This window comes from Anolis sagrei, chromosome 5 (genome assembly GCF_037176765.1).
Source record: "Anolis sagrei isolate rAnoSag1 chromosome 5, rAnoSag1.mat, whole genome shotgun sequence".
NCBI classification, from domain to species: domain Eukaryota; kingdom Metazoa; phylum Chordata; class Lepidosauria; order Squamata; family Dactyloidae; genus Anolis; species Anolis sagrei.
Genome location: NC_090025.1, coordinates 158161365 through 158179273, shown reverse-complemented (window position 1 = coordinate 158179273; position 17909 = coordinate 158161365). Strand labels below are relative to the sequence as shown.

At 41.3% G+C, this 17909-nt stretch overlaps 1 protein-coding gene across 2 annotated transcripts in view; it reads right to left on the bottom strand.

Annotated features, from left to right (window-relative positions):
* Positions 1-3582: 3582 nt before the first annotated feature.
* Positions 3583-17909, bottom strand: part of LOC132776046 (solute carrier family 23 member 1-like) — a 39651-nt gene continuing 25324 nt past the window's right edge. The window contains exons 7-13 of one of the 2 annotated variants that reach the window (XM_060777224.2): positions 17744-17864; positions 15460-15616; positions 13722-13975; positions 12972-13136; positions 10293-10401; positions 8678-8773; positions 3583-4596 (exon numbers count right to left, since the gene is read on the bottom strand). In XM_060777224.2, coding sequence (XP_060633207.2) covers positions 4331-4596; positions 8678-8773; positions 10293-10401; positions 12972-13136; positions 13722-13975; positions 15460-15616; positions 17744-17864 — 1168 coding nt within the window. In that variant the 3' untranslated portion in view covers positions 3583-4330. The remainder of the gene's footprint in view (positions 4597-8677; positions 8774-10292; positions 10402-12971; positions 13137-13721; positions 13976-15459; positions 15617-17743; positions 17865-17909) is intronic. The other variant, XM_060777223.2, reaches the window with a different exon arrangement.

Here is a 17909-nt window from a genome sequence, read left to right as displayed (position 1 = left end):
TGCTCGGCTGTTAACAGATCCCCCAGCTCTTTTCCTAACCCATTGAAAGAACTGATTTTAACAACATAAGTGAAGGTAAAGATTTCCCTTTAACATTAAGTCTAGTTGTGTCTGACTCTGGGAGGTGGTACTCAACTCCATTTCCAAGCCGAAGAGCCGGTGTTGTCTGTAGACACCTCCAAAGTTGTGGCTGGCATGACTGCAAGGAGCACCATTACCTTCCTGCCGGAGCGGTACCTATTTGCATGTTTTTGAACTGCTAGGCTGTCAGAAGCTGGGGTTAACAGCGGGAGCTCACCCCGCTCCCTGGATTTGAACCACCAACCTTTTGGTCAGCAAGTTCAGCAGCTCAGTGGTTTAACCCGTTGCACCACCTAGGGCTCCATAACAACATAAAGAAGTTGATTTCTAGGTGGTTATTCTGTTGAGATGGGTGGGTGCATAAAAGGAGATAAAGGGGCGGGAGGTAAGGAGAAAGAAGGTGAGAAAGGGAAATTAATTAGGGAAGGAATAAGATGAGTCTAATTAGAGATGGAGGAAAAAGTGTAGGAGAGATAAAGAGAGAATTAAGAGAGGAAACCTTTCCCAAGAATTATGGGTGCGGTGACGGGAGAAGGTGAAAAAAACTGAGGAATATAGCATCTAAAGAATTAGGGAGATAAGTGTAGGCAGGATTTGCTGAGGTGGAGAAGGAGAAAACGGATGAAAAAGATAGAAGGCAACAGTGTTAGTCAAGAGATATGAGGTGGGTGGAGAATAAAGACAAAAAAGAAGATAAAGTGGAATTGAGAATGGAAAAAATAAATAATGGAGTATCTAGGAGGAAGTGAAGGAGAGACATATGTACCAGGCTTTTTTTGTTTTTCTTTTTTGCACAACAGTGCAAATAGACTAATGACACAGATCAAAAAAGGTCAACCAATCATTGGTGGCAGAACATGAATATCTTGCACAGATGGAATCTTGGTAGTGAATCCACGAATGACCGGATACCTATTCTGGATCCAAATGGTCTTTTGTAGTCGTGAGGACATATATTTCTAGATAGAAAGCAGTTATGACAAGGATTTGCTTGATGTGCCTTCCTCTTGGCACATTTTTCCCATTCACTCTCTATTTGTGCCTCTTCAAAATCCACAGCATTGTTGATAATAGCTGACTTCCAGTTAGATGGCTGGAGAACCAGGGCTTTCTAGTTCTCAGTGTTTATTCCACATTTTTGGGGTTTGCTTTAAGCCCATCTTTAAATCTCTTTTGCTGTCCACTGATATTCCATATTCCATTCTTGAGCTGAGAGTTTTTTGGTCATGTCAGGAGCGTCTTGAGAAACTGCAAGTCGCTTCTGGTGTGAGAGAATTGGTCGTCTGCAAGGACGTTGCCCAGGGGACGCCCGGATGAATTGATGTTTTTATCATCCTTGTGGGAGGCTTCTCTCATGTCCCCGCATGAGGAGCTGGAGCTGATAGAGGGAGCTCATCCGCCTCTCCCTGGATTCGAACCTGCGACCTGTCGGTCTTCAGTCCTGCCGGCACAGGGGTTTAACCCACTGCGCCATCGGGGGCTCTGAGCTGAGATTAAAGTAACTGCTTTGGGAGACGGTGGTTGGGCATTTAGACAATATGGCCGGTCCCACAAAGTTGATGGCGGAGAATCATTGCTTCAATGCTGGTGTTCTTTGCTTCTACCCGTACGTTGTCCGCCTGTCTTTGCAAGATATTTGCAGGATTTTTCAAATACAACACTGATAGAGTATTTCCAAAAGTCGAGAGTGATGTTTGTGGACAGTCCATGTTTTGCAGGCATACCACAGAGTTGGAAGGATAATGGCTTTATAAACAAGCATGTGGGTATCCCTGTGAATGTCCCAGACCATCCCTCTGTTAGTAACCTGGCCCCTAGCAAGTGCAGGAATGTACACCTAAAGAACCGTTGCTTAAACATTTCCAAAAAGGGAAAGTCCATCCTCCTCAAAGACAGTCCTCCAAGTCACTGTTAGGCACTATATAAGCAGGAAACAGCATTGTGCAGTAGGTTACGCGTAACCTCTCAGGTAAGGGTAAAGGTTTCCTTTTGGCATTAAGTCTACTCATGTCCAACTCTGGGAGGTGATGCTCATATCCATTTCTAAGCCAAAGATCCAGCATTGTCCGTAAACACCTCCAAGGTCATGTGGCCAGCATGACTGCATGGAGTGCCATTTACCTTCCCACAGAAGCGGTATCTATTGATCTCACATTTGCATGCTTTTGAACTGCTAGGTTGGCAGAAGCTGGAGCCCTATCTTCTGCATAACTTCTTACTCTCCTTAAAATTTATGATTTATTTCTTGGTTCTTTGGTTATAATGATAATCTAATCTAAGCCTTAGTCTGTCAGCAAGACCTTAACAAAGGTATTGATGCAAAGGTGACCTGGAGACATCTCATTCATGGAGTTGCTATAAGTCAAAGTAGACTTGATGGCAGTTAATGACAAACATTTCTGAGCCACTTGCAATACCTCCATACCTCAAAGGTCAGGAATTTAAGGAAGGCAGCTTTCACGGTCTTCCCTTTAATCAGCCAAATAATTATTAAATGCAGGCTTTCAGATCATTACTGGTGGCTGAGTGGAAGAGTTTACATTGTTTTAATTATTGCTTTCCATATTAAAGTCTCATGGAAATACTTAAAATATGCCCGAGCTGGGTTGTCATTTATTCAGAGTAATTAAAAATGGTCAAGCATAACAAGGAAGACAACCTGTATAATTATTTAGTTCTTATGTATTAAGGTATGCTTAGGGTGGGACCCTACATTATTAAAGCATCAAAGAATGCAATATAAACAAAAGGTCAGTATCAAGCGTGATTTAGAAGTAGCAGTCAGATTAAGGATGGAATAACAGTTGGATCTCTTCAAGGTCCATAAAGCCTAATTTCAGTTCATACCAAAAATCATATTTTCTCAGGAAGCCATTTCTTATCAACAACCTCTCACACTTTACTATTCACCCTGCTTGGGCAGTTGTATTGCACAAGCATTCTCTCACCCCTTAACTAGGAAATGTTAATTATACTTGGCTACTAGATGTTGTATAATGAATTATGTTTTTAAGGATGTTATGTTTTTGCATATGTATTTTATTGTGTATTTTAACTCCGTTTGACTGGGCTTAGTCCCCATGTAAGCCGCCCCAAGTCCCTTCGAGGAGATGGTGGCAGGATACAATAATAATAATAATGATAATAATAATAATAATAACAACAACAACTATTATTTGAAACACAACAAGATGAGTCCACAGCAAGCAAGATCACTCTGCTGGCTATTGTATTGGATCACACGTCGGACACTTCCCAAGATTCTAGGACTGTGTGATGTATCGGCGGATAATGCGTGCAGATCCCAGTAAGGTGGCCTTCTGCAGCTGGCAGATGGTAATTTTGTCAGCGTCAGTTGTGTTTAAGTGCAGGCCAAGGTCTTTAAGTGCAGGCTGATCACCACTGGGACCACCTTTACTGGTTTGTGCCAGAGTCTTTGCAGTTCGATCTTTAAATCCTCATATGTCAGCTTTTCCAGTTGTTTCTCTTCAATCCTGCTGTCACCTAGGATTGCAACATCGACAATCCACACTCGGTTTTTTAACACAATCATCTTATTCTTCTTATTATTATTAGGTTGGCAGAAGCTGGGGCCAACATCAGGAGGCCACCTTGCTTCCTGGATTCGAACTGCTGACCTTTTGGTCGACAAGTTCAGCAGCTCAGTGGTTTAACCTGCTGTGCCACCGGGGGCTCCTTAGATATATATCATTTGGTATGTGTAACAATTCATATTTTGACTTTCACAAAATTGGGGAGACCATTTTTAAATAACAGATTTATTCAGAAGTCCCAGACCAATTCTGAAGCTCATTGCAGCAGATAAATAAAACAAACCATGGGGCATGCAACCTCCAGAGACTCAACAAACCTGTAGATTTAAAGATGGAAAAACAGCACAATACACAGAGTATTCTGGAGAACTGGACAGCCTCAGTCTGGGTGAGACAAGGCTGGATTTTATGAAACATGGCCCAGGTGTCTTTCTCCTTTCGATACTGTGTCCAGTTCCTCATGAATCCATGAATGACAATCATATATTCTGGGTAGCAGATTCCCAATGCAGAGGTTCCCCACTCACAGCAAGACTGACTATTCCCCAAACTCATACTGTATTCTTTCTGAAAAGAAACTGAAACAAGGATCCCATTTTTGCTGTGGGTGGTAAATCATTCCATGGCCACAGCCATAGTCTTAGTGAGGAAGCTAGCCAAAGAGAGAATGTCCAAGTTTATTTGCTGGTGTAGCCTTATATCTTGGTGTCAATGTTAATCTCTGTGTCCTTTTCTGAACTGATCTTCTTGCTTGCATCTTCTGCATAGTTGTTGAGTTCGTTTGCACTATGACTTGCTGGTCGTTTGGGGCACGTTGGGAGATACTGAAACCAGTTAGCAGCACAGAACTTGGAACCAAATCCAAAGGGTAAGTCGTAAACACTTGACATATTCACAGTCTCATCTGATTGCTCTCCACAACTTTCTCTCCATGCATCAATTCCTCGTTCCTCCTTACTCCCTGCCAAGGGAAGAAACAAACTGGTTAGTACAGGCTTATCAGGAAAGTCATAGTATAGTTCACAAAGGCATTTCATCCCTGTGGTAAGCAACATTACCTCCGGTGCCATAAAAAGCATACCCTTTACATATATGTATACCCTTTTAGACCAAGGGAGAAATTTAACAGTTATTCACAATAAACAATTGACTATAACAAAACATAATTTGCACCGGGATTGTGGCGCAGCTGGCTGAGTGTCAGCTGCATTAAGATCACTCTGACCAAAAGGTCATGAGTTCGAAGCCAGCCCGGGCTGGAGTGGGTGTCCAGCCATTACACACCCCTGCGGGGTGAGAAGGGCGGAATATAAGAACTGTAAATAAATAAATAAATAAATACAGATATAGTAACATTGAGAAAAATTACCGTATATGCTGTAGTATAAACCGACCCAAATATAATTTTAGCACAAAAAACTGGGAAAATGTATTGACTTGAGTATAAGCCGAGGGTGGGAAATGCAGCAGCTACTGGTAAATTTCAAAAATAAAAATAGATACCAATATAATTACATTAATTGAGGCATCAGTTGGTTAAATGTTTTTGAATATTTACATAAAACCGGACCAGGCTGTGACACAGCTAGTTAATAGCCAGCTGCATTGAATCATTACTGACCAAGAGCTCATGAGTTCAAAGCCAGCCTGGGTTGGAGTAAGCTTCCAACCATTACTAGTCTAGGTGCTGTTGACCTATGCAGCCCGAAAGACAGTTGCATCTATCAAGTAGGAAATTTAGCTACCGCTTTATGTGGGGAGGCTAATTTAACTAATTTACAATGCTGTAAAACCTTCCAGCAGTGTGCAGAAGAATGAGGAAGTACTCCATCAAAGGACCTGGTGTCACAAATGGATGGTGAAGCAGCAGCTCCCCCTGTGGCCAGAACCAAGCATACGCTCACGGAGCCAGAAAAACTGGAATGTTAAATTGCCTCTGTGTCTGTCTATATATGTTGTATGTGTAATTGGCATTGAATTGCCATGTATATGTGCATTGTAATCTGCCCTGAGCCCCCTGCGGGGTAAGAAAGATGGAATATAAATACTGCAAATAAATAAATAAATAAATAAATAAATAAATAAATAAATAAATAAACAAACTGTAATTTAAGATAAGACTGTCTAACTCTGATGATATCATTATTCTAACCTTCTTCAATGTAAATTTGCTTACATATCCTTCCAATAATCATCATAGTTTATTTTAACTATACATTTTGGGGAAAGTGCTGTGTGTATATAAATAAGGAAAAGTGGGAAAGACTGGCATGGGAAGGGGGTGGGAAAGAAGGAATGGAAAAGTGAAAAGGTTGGAATGAGAAGGGGTGGTTGAAAAAGTGGGGAAATGAGGTGGAAAGGGGTGGCTAGAAAAGTAGGACAGATTGGGGCAGGAAAGGGGAACATCTGAGGTATGAAAGGGGGGCTGGAAACTGGGAAAGGTTGGGATGGAAAGTGGGGCTGGAAAAGTGAGAAAGACCCCAATCTAAAGTGTTAAGGGGGGTTTCTTTATCTTCTTTTTCCTTTCTTTCTTTCTCTTCCATTCCTTCTTTCCCATCTTTCTTTCCCCCCTAACTTCCCTCCCACCTCCTTTCCTCCCTTTCTCCATTTTCTCACCCCTTCCCTCCCTCTGTTTTTCTTTCTTCCTTCTCCCATTCCTTCCTACTTTCTCCCCTTCTACCATCTACACTCCATGTGAACACTCCATACATGGTGCTCCAGAATCAACAGGGAGACCCCACTTCTGAGAAGGTGACGCCTTTGCAAAAGAGAAGGACGGTGGTGATGTGACTCTTCTTCTCCCACTTCTGGAGCCAGGGACACCAGGAGAGAGAGGAGAGGAAGGAAGGCATGCGAGAGAGAGGAGAGAGCTGGGTTGCTATTCAGAGAGGCGAGGGTCCTGTTGAGAAGGCAGCTTCCCACCAGAGCTCTCACTCAAGTATAAGCCAAGGAGGGATTTCAGCCCTGAAAAGGGCTGAAAAACCAGGCTTATACTCAAGTATGTACAGTATCAATATGCGTTCTTTACATTCTTTCTTTCTGAGTATTTGTACAACACAAGGTGTCCTAGAATGAATGTAACTCGATAGGATGTTACATGAGGAGCAGCTTAAAGAGTTGAACATGTTTAGCCTTCAGAAGAGAAGGCTGAGAGGAGACATGATGGGGGCCATGTATAAATATGTGAGGGGAAGTCATAGCAAGGAGGGAGCATGGAACAATGGCTTCTAACTACAGGAAAGGATATTACATCTGAACATGAGGAAGGACTTCCTGAATGTGAGAACTGTTCAGCAGCAGAACTCTCTGCCCTGGAGTGTGGTGGCGGCTCTTTCTTTGGAGTCTTTTAAGCAGAAGCTAGATGGCCATCTGTGGGGGGTGCTTTGAACGCGATTTTCCTGCTTCTTGGCAGGGGGTTGGACTGGATGGCCCACGAGGTCTCTTCCAACACTATGATTCTATGATGTCGAACAGAGACACTGAATTTTGCTAATCGGCTTGATGAAGCAATCAAGAGATTTGGGTTATGGTATTCTGCCAAAAAGGGACAAAGGCAATACAAATGCAATTGTATCCTCAGCATACATGACAGAAAACTCCCTGAGCCCAACCAAAGGTAGAGACAGTCTCTTTTGCTTCAGCAAAACCCCCACTGATTTCTTGTACTGCATCGATGGGCCCCTGAAACATTTCTTGGGCTGCATGGAGGTTGCTATAAATCTGGGTCATAATTGAAGTGGTCCAACAGGGTAGACAGGGCCCAACTGAAGGAATCTTTCTTGCAGGAATAGCACCACCCTCACAACAGGTGTTTACTTTGTAGTCAGGAAATGTGCATACCTGTGGTTGGTGACTTTCTTGTTTGCTTGTCTGCTTGTTTTGTTATGCTATCCTATGTCCAAAAACCCTCTTAAAGGGATATAAAAACAATGAACAAGTCTGATCCTAGGTCCTGAAAGCTCTGGTGAAGAGGCCGGTTTTTAAAACATCTTGGCACCAAAATGAAGCCAAAACTGATGCAAATCAGGCCTTCGGAGGGAAAGGTCCTCTAGAACCATGATATGACATTAGGGAAGGCTGTCTTCCACTTATCCACACAAGGCATTGGTGCCACTGATAAGACACGGAGAAAGACATCCCTCAAAATTCCCAGGTCAGGAAAGGGATATATGTATGTATATATGTATTTACTTCACTTGTATACTGCTTTTCCAATGTGTCTTCCCAGAATAAGGAACCCTAAGCAACATGTCCCCAATCGCACTTTACTAATGATCTAGGATTGCTCGCTCCATCTCTCTCCAAACACCTATCCTAGTTATATGTCACCTTGTCATGCCCAGTATTTTAAATTTTTAAAATTTTAATTATTACATTTGGCCCTGCCATAGGTTTTTAACGTGTCGTGGTGTTATTATTACTGTTTATTGCTTTGTTTATGAGTTTACTTATTGTCTGTATTGCTGTGTTGTTTTTATTGATGTATTTGGGCTCTGCCTCTTGTAAGCCGCACCAAGTCCTCCGGGAGATGGTAGTGGGGTATAAATAAAGGTTTATTATTATTTTTCACCGGGGGGGGGGGGGGGGGATGATGACTTAAAGCGGTTTCCAACATATTTATAGCAAAATTTTATGCCTCAAAAACATATGAAACCTAACATAAAACAACAATAACACATAACTATCGATTAGATCATTAAAAACATAACATTTAAACATTAGTTTAAAAACATATTAATAAAATGAGTTTAAAACATATTAATATAAACGTTAAAATCACATAATCCAGAAATCATGGTCCAAGACCGTACCAAATATCAAATATCAATTGCACATAATATGTAGGGAGAGTATTGAGGTCTCCAACTATTTAGGCCAGTGGTTCTCAACCTGTGGGTCCCCAGATGTTTTGACCTTAAACACCCAAAGAGGCTTTGATGCTTAAAGCACTGGCAAACAAATGCAGTCTTACTTGTACTAGTACAGTATTAGAAAATAATACAGGCCTCTAGCCAAGAAAACAGAATGACTGTCACTCCTACCTGGAATAGTGTTGTCAAGGAGGAAGCCTAGGAATCCCCCCACAAACATGCCCGTAGTTAGCAGCACCCGGAGCACTTGATCCAGCTGGACAATTCCTAGAAACAGAATCAATTTGTCAGACAAGCATTGGAACAAGTTAGAATTCTCTCCCACAGCCCAAACTCCCAGTTGCCCCCAGCAAAAAAAAAAAATACCCCCAGCCCCCTAAAAACCAAAACCTCAAGCTATGACATTCATCTGACACTAAACCAGCTTCAGTGTGAATCATATGAAACTGCGTTGCAACCATTTTGATGGATGCGATTGTCAATGCCAGGATCGCTACCCAATTTACTGTATAATTTCCCATGCACAAAGTTTTAATAAACACAAAAGCAATCTAGGATACTAGGAATTGCCCTGGTTAGTCAAACTACTGGTCCATCAAACTCAACACTCTGTTAAATGGATGCAGTAGGATTATCAACTGGGTGCACAGTAATGGAAAACAACAGGGCACACATAAGAGCAAACATCTCCCTAGAATGGGGGATGAAATGTGTGCCCACCTGACGTTGAAGTGTCACTCCCAGCATTACATATTCTCAGTATTGCAACTCATCCAATTAACCCTGAGATTCCATCTCTTACTGCTAAACACCCAGTATCTGATAGGATGAAGGTACAATTTGGGCTCAGTGTGATTTGGCTACTAATGGATGTCTCCGCTTTATTCTTAGCTACTTTTCGTCTTCGCCTAAACATAATAGTTCAATAAATTCTGTGTATTGCATAGGAAATGCATCCTTCTCCATGAGTTACACAGAAGTCAGCATGGGCAACTCTATTCATTAAACAGGAGAGTGTTTTGAGTAATATCAGCAAACATCTCAAGACCAAATATCTAGTCCCATTCACTAATTTGGTAAATCAGTAGTAGAGGAGGCAACATTTTGAATCACTAGTAGAAGAGGCAACATTTTAACCCTCCAGACCCATTTACAGTTTTGTCTCCTAAAAAGGCAGGGTTTCCAATTCTATGCAGAGTACCTACTGTTGGAATTCAACCCCACACTACCCAAGTCTCAAGTCCTCTATGAGGAACAGTTTAGTTAGTTTAGTATAGGCTGAGGGAGTGCCCTTCATCATGTATTTTGTATGACAGTTGGAATGGGGGATTCCTGGGGATTTTCTAGATAACCCAGGTAATTCTGTGGTATGCTTCTGCCATAAGTTATCACAGGCTCACTCTGGAGTACCTAACTAATTCGTAGAGAAGATAGCTCTCTGGGGATGTTCTAGGTCCTTCAATGCAACTTTATCGTAACTTTCAGCAGAAGTCATTCATTTCAATAACATTTTCAATTATGCAGTTTCCTGTTTCCACAGTAAGTGCAGGAATATATCTCCCATGGATACGGAGGCTGCATTGTGCATCTGTTAAAATGGACTCATTTGGGTATATGTCATTTAACTGAAACCACTACTATTAGAAACTAATTCCTGAAACTGCACTTCTCTTTTAAGTAAAGTCACATTTCTAATTATTGTCAGTTCTGAAAAATTTCATTTCTATTCTGACCGTTACTTCAGATAAAAGATTATACATTAAAAAGTCACAATCTTTTTATGTACCTGTTTCCAGCATGTGTGAATTATTCTGTACCCAGTAAGGAAGCGTTAAACCCGTGAATACTGAAAATCCGAAGATGAACAAGTTTCTTGAAGAGTTCATGTCTACATACTGAATAAAGAGGTAACATTATTTTCAGATCAAAAATTTTGACCAAGGCCCACTTTGACCAGGTACCACTCTCCAACATTAGTACCAAAAGGGTTACAAATCGGTTTTTGGTCAACTTTAATTTTGGTTTGCACTTTGGCTGATTCAGAAAAGTGCATTGGATAGACCACATCAGTTCTAGTTTCTGATACAGAACATATGCCATCCAGTAGTCGCCATCTGCTCGCCCACAGAAAACTATATTTAATAAGCTTTGGCACTATAATAGGGTTTCGCAAGACCACTCACTCTCGTTGCAATGATGTAGTAATGATGGCTGCGGACCATAATTTAGGTCTTGTGGACCACTGATGGTCAATGGACCACAGGTTGTGAACCACTACATTAAACTAAGAAAACCCTATGAAATTATTGGGGTTGCTGTAAGTCGGCAGGTGACTTGAACGCACACATTCGCAATCATAATATAATCAAAATATAACTGGATAAGAAATACTGCTATTCCCCTTTGCCTTCAAGCCAAACCAGGAACATGAATGGTTAATGCTATATTAAGCTTTGTACCTTTTGTACCTCCATTAGGATTTGTATCTCCCCATAAAGATCTCATAAAATCATCTTGTAATCTTATTTGAGAAAAGGTCATCTATCCTATTAGTCAGAAAGATACCAAGATATCTCACTGGCTTAAGTTCTATTTAAGCTTATGCTGATTTATCTATTCTTCTATATAGTAGAAGTTAATGTTTAAGCCTAATTGTTCATCATCTACACACTGCAGTATAGCTTTAATCATTCTTTTGTATCTGTTAAAGATTAAGAATAAACTATGTGCTTATTGTAATTGTAAAGTTGTGTGGACCGTTGCTTTCCTGTCAGTGGTTTGTACTAACCTGATTGTTACTGCAAGTGTTCACTCATTAAAGTCAACATCAACACTGATAGAGTTCAATGTTGCAATGCATCAGAGCAATTGAATAGAAGTGAGAGTGGAAGGGAATATTTAGTACTTCCAAAGGCCTGTTTGGTTTGTGCCAGGCAGAGCAAGTACAAGAGCAAAAGTCTGCTTCAAGTGTTGCTTTTCCTCCATACCATTCCATCTGGTTTCAAAGAAACCAAATGGAGTCTGACATAGTTAAAGGACACAATTCTTGGGTTTCATGGGAAGCAAAAGGTGTTGAATCAAGTGGATATAAGGATGCTCTCACTTGGCTTTTGAAATCACTCTATTTCAGGACCTTCCACCAGTAGAAATGGAAGTCTACTTCTCTGGAAGCTTTAAGCCAGTAGTTCCCTACCTTTTTTGACCAGGGACCACTTTGACCAGGGACTACTCTCCAACATTAGTTCCAAAGGGTTACGAATCAGTTTTTGGTCAACTTTAGATTTGGTTTGGCTACTTGGGGTGCTGATTCAGAAAATTGCATTGGATAGACCACATCAGCTTTAGTTTCTGATACATAACATATGCCATCCAGTAGTCGCCATCTGACAGAAAACCAGATTTATTAAGCCTCAGCACTATAAAAGGGTTTTGCAAGACCAGTCGCTCTTGTTGCAACAGTATAGTAAAGGTGAGGCTGCGGACCATATTTGAGTTTTTGCAGAGCACTGGTGGTCCATGGACCACAGGTTGGGAACCACTGGTTTAAACAGAGAGTGGATAGTCATCCATCTGGGTGCTTTGTTTGTTAATTCCGACATAGAAAGGATTGGGTTGGATAACCCTTGTGGTTCCTTCCAACTTTATGATTCTATGAAATATTACTAGTAGATGATGCTTACAGAAACTTTGGGGATATACTGGATGCTCTGCGGTGCTCCCAAACAGTGCTCATCAACTAGTGAGAGACACTTTCACTCTTCCTAATTCAGTATCTTCTCACATAATCTGGTCAAATAAAATGTCTTACTAGAGTAACTTTGAAGTCCAGAAATTGGAATGGCTTCTGAGTTTTTTTTCTCAAAAGATTGTAAAATCTTCACATATCAAGCACTCTCCAATTACAACTGTGTAAAGATTTTACCATCTTTTGAGGAAAAAAACCCCTTAGAAGCCATTCCTGTTGTGTGTGTGTGCACAAATAATGGATACTATATTTACTATATATACTATATTTACTAAATATATACTATATTTACTCTGTCTATGATTGCATTCCCATTGGGCAGTTTACTCCAGTGTAAAGCTTGCCCGGAGAATTACATGTTAAATCCTGAGTCAATGTCCAGGTGGGCCACATCAGCTCCACTGGGCTGTCGCCACATCCTCTGCGTTGTTGCTGCTACTCCCTGCTGGCTACAGAGCTCCATCCAAGAAGCAGGAAAAGTAATCTCTCAATGTTTTGGTAGCAATCTATCAGAGATATTCAAAAACATTTTGCTCCCTCAAGCAAATAATTATATTTATCACTCCTCCTTTTCAATATTTAAAAGCCAACAAGTTAGATAGTTATATATTTCTTCTACAATGACAACAGGACACCATTGCCCACTACAAGTAATGGCCACTTAGGAGATATGGAGCACCCATGACTCTGTATTTGGCTCTGCACTTCAACACCTCTTACCTGTAGATTGGAAACCCCCACAGCAGTGATGATACCGAATGTCACAAAGAACATTCCTCCAATTATAGGTGTTGGGATGCTGGCAAACATAGCCCCGATCTTCCCAAATAGGCCAGTCACAAGCATAACACAAGCACCGGCCACAATGACCATTCTGCTCCCTACCTATATTGGAAGAAAGAGAAAATGATATGCAAGATGTAAAAATGACAAGGAGGGTGGCAACTTTTAGATCTCTGTCAGTTCTGACAATATTTACATTTACAATAAGGCTATGAGAATTGCCTTGATCAGCTTAAATTCTCTAAAGTACAGTAATAGATACTGAATATGTCAAGTCATGTTACTGCAGAAACCATGGAAAGCAGTAGGAAAAAAAGAAGACCTTAGTACAGATGAATTCATTCAATCAAGAAAGCCACAATTCTGGGTTTGTAAGATCTAGATCGGTCTGTTGGGGACTGGAGCTCTTAAAGGTCTTTCACTCATAGGTCTCCCCTAAACCAAAGCTGACTTGATGGTACACAACACCAACAACAACAATAAATTGAAATGATAAGTAGAACATTAAACAAGGAATTCCGTTTCATTTTAAGGAGGCTCACCCTGCTCCCAGGATTTGAACTGCCAACCTTTCGGTCAGCAAGTTCAGCAGCTCAGTGGCTTAAGAATATTTGTCCCTATTTTAAAAACAATGGTAACAGATTTCTATGGATGTGTTCAAGTTTCTCATGCTGTAATCAGACTTACCCGAGTGATCCCCAACGCACCAACATTTTCACTGTAAGAGGTGGTGCCATTTCCTGTGCCCCAGGCCCCAGCCAGAAGGCAGCCAATCCCTTCCACTCCAATTCCACGGTTGATGGCATGCTTGGGAGGAGGTGGAGCACCAGACAAACGAGCACAGGCATAGTAATCTCCCACCGATTCCACCATAGAGGAGATCACGCCAGCTATGATCCCAAATACTCCAGCCAAGCTAATCGTGGGAACTCCCCATTGACCTGTATGTATGACAAATAGGGGAGAAAAGCAAATACCTGTGTTAAGACTGTGGATCTGAGAGAGGAATCTAAATGCGTTACAGAGCATTGGAGACAACTCCAACATTACCTCCTACATACTTGATTTTGCCTATTATGAGCTTCAACAAGAAGGTTCACAGAATGGTTAAAAGGTAAACTTGGCAGCTAATTTAGAAGTGCTTTACAGATTTCAGCAACTATAAGGAGGCCACCTTAATAGCTTCATAGTTCAGCTGTCAGCAGATGGTGAGACATTCCAGAGCACTGGGTTGCTGTGAGTTTTCCGGGCAGTATGGCCATGTTCCAGAAGTATTATCTCCTGACGTTTCACCCACATCTATGGAAGGCATCCTCAGAGGTTGAGTGATCTGTTGGCAACTAGGCAAGCGAGGTTCATATATCTGTGGAATGTCCAGGCTAGAATGTCCAGGGTAGACATTCCACAGATATATAAACCTCACTTGCCTAGTTTCCAACAGACCTCACAACCTCTGAGAATGCCTGCCATAGATGAGGGTGAAACGTCAGGAGAGGATGGGTTGTTGTAGGTTTTTCCAGGCTATATGGCCATGTTCTAGAGGCATTTTCTCCTGATGTTTTGCCTGCATCTATGGCAAGCATCCTCAGAGGTAGTGAGGTCTGTTGGAAGTAGGAAAATGGGTTTATATATCTGTGGAATGACCAGGGTGGGACAAAGGACTTTTGTCTGCTGGAGCTAGGTGTGAATGTTTCAACTGACCACCTTGATTAGCATTTAATGGCTTGGAAGTGCCTGGGGGGAATATTTTGTTGAGAGTGATTTGATGTGCCTGATTGTTTACTCTCTGTTGTTTTGCTGTTGTAATTTTTGAGTTTTTTAATACTGGTAGCCAGATTTTGTTCATTTTCATGGTTTCTTCCTTTCTGTTGAAATTGTCCACATGCTTATGGATTTCAATGGCTTCTCTGTGTAGTCTGACATGGTGGTTGTGAGAGTGGTCCAGCATTTCTGTGTTCTCAAGGAGAGGATGCTTCTGGAACATAGCCATACAGCCCAGAAAACTCACAGCAACCCAGTGATTCTAGACATGAAAGCGTTTGATAACACATTCCAGAGCACTTTGAGGAATTTGTTATTTTTTAAAATACATTAAAATGGCTCCAGTGGAAAGTTGTTTTCAGATGGTAAGACATATGTTTCTATAGTTCATTACATGAATCAATGAAGAGTATAAGAGGTGCCCTGCAAAATGACAAGTCATATATATATGTATATGTATACACACACACACACACACACACACACACACACACACATACTCCTTTCACAACTTTACATAGACAGTCATCAGGTTTATTAACAATGAAAGCCTTTTAAAAAGCAAGTTAAGTTTTAAATTCCCAGATGAAGGGTATCAACTATCAAGCAATTCACCAATGCTAACATGATAGAAAACACCATTGACATTATAGTGTTGTTGTACCTGGGTAAGGAAACCGAAACCAAGGTGCCCTGGACAGGACATCACCTTTGCTGTCAGTACGAGCAGAATAGCCATAAGCAGTAGAGTCCGAAGGAAAGGCATTGGAGACGGTCAGGATTAGACACAGAATCCAGGTAAGTATAAGGCCAAAGAGTACCTAGTCGGTTATGGAAGACAAGGAAAATTTGTTAGCAGCTAGATTCACATCTCTAGGTAAACCATTCTTTTGTATAATCCAGGGGTCCACAAACTTTTTAAACAGAGGGCCAGGACACAGTCCCTCAAACTGTTGGAGGGCCGGATTATAATTTGAAAAACTCATGAATGAATTCCTATGCGCACTGCACATGTCTTATTTGTAGTGCAAAAAAACCAACACTTAAAACAATGCAATAATTAAAATGAAGAACAATTTTAACAAATATAAACTTATTAGTATTTCAATGGGAAGTGTGGCCCTGCTTTTGGCTGATGAGATAGAATTGTTGTTGTTGTTGTGTGCTTTCAGCCTTAGGTTGACCCTGAGCAAGGGCCGGGTAAATGACCTTGGAGGGCCGTTTCCGGCCCCCGAGCCTTAGTTTGAGGACCCCTGGTATAATCCAACAAGGCAACCATCATATCAATAAGGTGCACTAAATATATTGTTGGGCAGGAGAGGGGGAGTGTGTTGGCTTTCCATAGGTGTTGGATGGGTGTCATAGTGTCATAGGTATACCCCATGGAAAAGTTGGATAATATTTTGCATTGTCAATATAACTACAATCATGATGTTCCAGTGTCATCATAACATCTGAAAGTTACTCCCATCCCTATAAGAAATATCTCCCACGTTTGCAACCTCTCGGTGCCCTGACCAAAGTGTTTTTGAAGTATTACAGATCAGGTTGCTTCAAATGACATCTTCCTGGTCACAGTGTGGTGGAGGCTCCTTCTTCGGAAGCTTTTAAACAGAGGCTGGATGACCATCTGTCAGGGGTGATTTAAATGCAATATTCCTGCTTCTTGGCAGGGGGTTGGACTGGATGGCCCATGAGGTCTCTTCCAACTCTTTGATTCTATGATTCTACAGGGTGTATCCAGAATAGGCAACTGGTGTAACCCCTCTGAGTCTGCTACAATCATATCTCTCAATGCACCCTAAACTTGCAGTCCTTAGTAACTTGGGTTGTGATGCTGCCACAGCCTCTGTTTTGACTATTATATAAACAAGAAACATACCATCTGGGGTTAACGTTGATTGGGTCAAAAGGGTGAGACTTGAATACAATTCTTATATTTACGATGCACCCGCACTACACAGTTATAATACTTTGATACAACTTTAACTGCCATAGCAGCATCCTTTGGGATCTTGGAATTTGTAGTTTTGTGAGACACTCAGCATTCTCAGCAAGAGTGCTTCAGTAGGCAGCACTGGAAAATTCAAAAATACAACATCAAAATACAAATCCCAGGATTCCAGAAGAAGTAACTGTGGAATGGAACTGCTGCACATGTACAATGTGGATGCATCATTATGTCTTGACACAGTATGTTTAATCAAATTAAGCAAAACAAAATACACCAAATTCTGCAATCTAATATAACATTACATTGCCTCCAACAAATTAATTAATATTTGTTGGGGGACTGATTAAAATTAAGTTTCATTTGGTTTTAGGATTTGCCTACAATGGCCCAAAACTTTGTAGGTAAAGGTTTTCCCCTGACATTAAGTCTAATCGTACCCGACTCTGAGAGGTGGTGCTCATCTCCATTTCTAAGCCAAGTAGCCAATGTTGTCTGTAGACATCTCCAAGGTCATGTGGCTGGTATGATTGCATGGAGTACCATTACCTCCCCACAGAAATGGTACCTATTATTCTACTCACATTTGCATGTTTTCAAACTGCTAGGTTGGCAGAAGCTGGGCCTAACAGTGGGAGCTCACCCTGCTTCCCGGATTCAAATGATCAGCTTTTGGTCAGCAAGTTCAGCAATGGGTTTAACCCACTGTTCCACCAGGGGGTCCAAGGACAATGACACCATGTCTAATTCAGCCCAATATGGTCACACAGGTTACCCTGTTCTGACATTAGCAAAGGTCTCTGGTGCTTGGATGGACCATCTGGTATAGGCAGAGATATGGAGGAGGTGAGCACCTTGTAGGGCAGATGCCGTTCCAGGCCATCTGAATAGTAGCCTCTGATTCAGGTAACCTACCTAGTGGAGCCATACCTCTAGTCTAGTTCACCTGCTACGGTCTCTTTAATTATTCACACCAACTCCAAAGAAAGCAACTTACTGGGAAGATCTGGAAGAGGTAGATCTTGGAGCAATGGAATTTCTTTCTTTTATTGTAAGAAGGCATTGGAACAGGCACATTTTTCAAATACTGAGAGAACAGAACTATGAGGAAAATAGCTCTAAAGTGGCAAAGAGAGAGAGAGAGAGAAAGAAAAAGCACAATG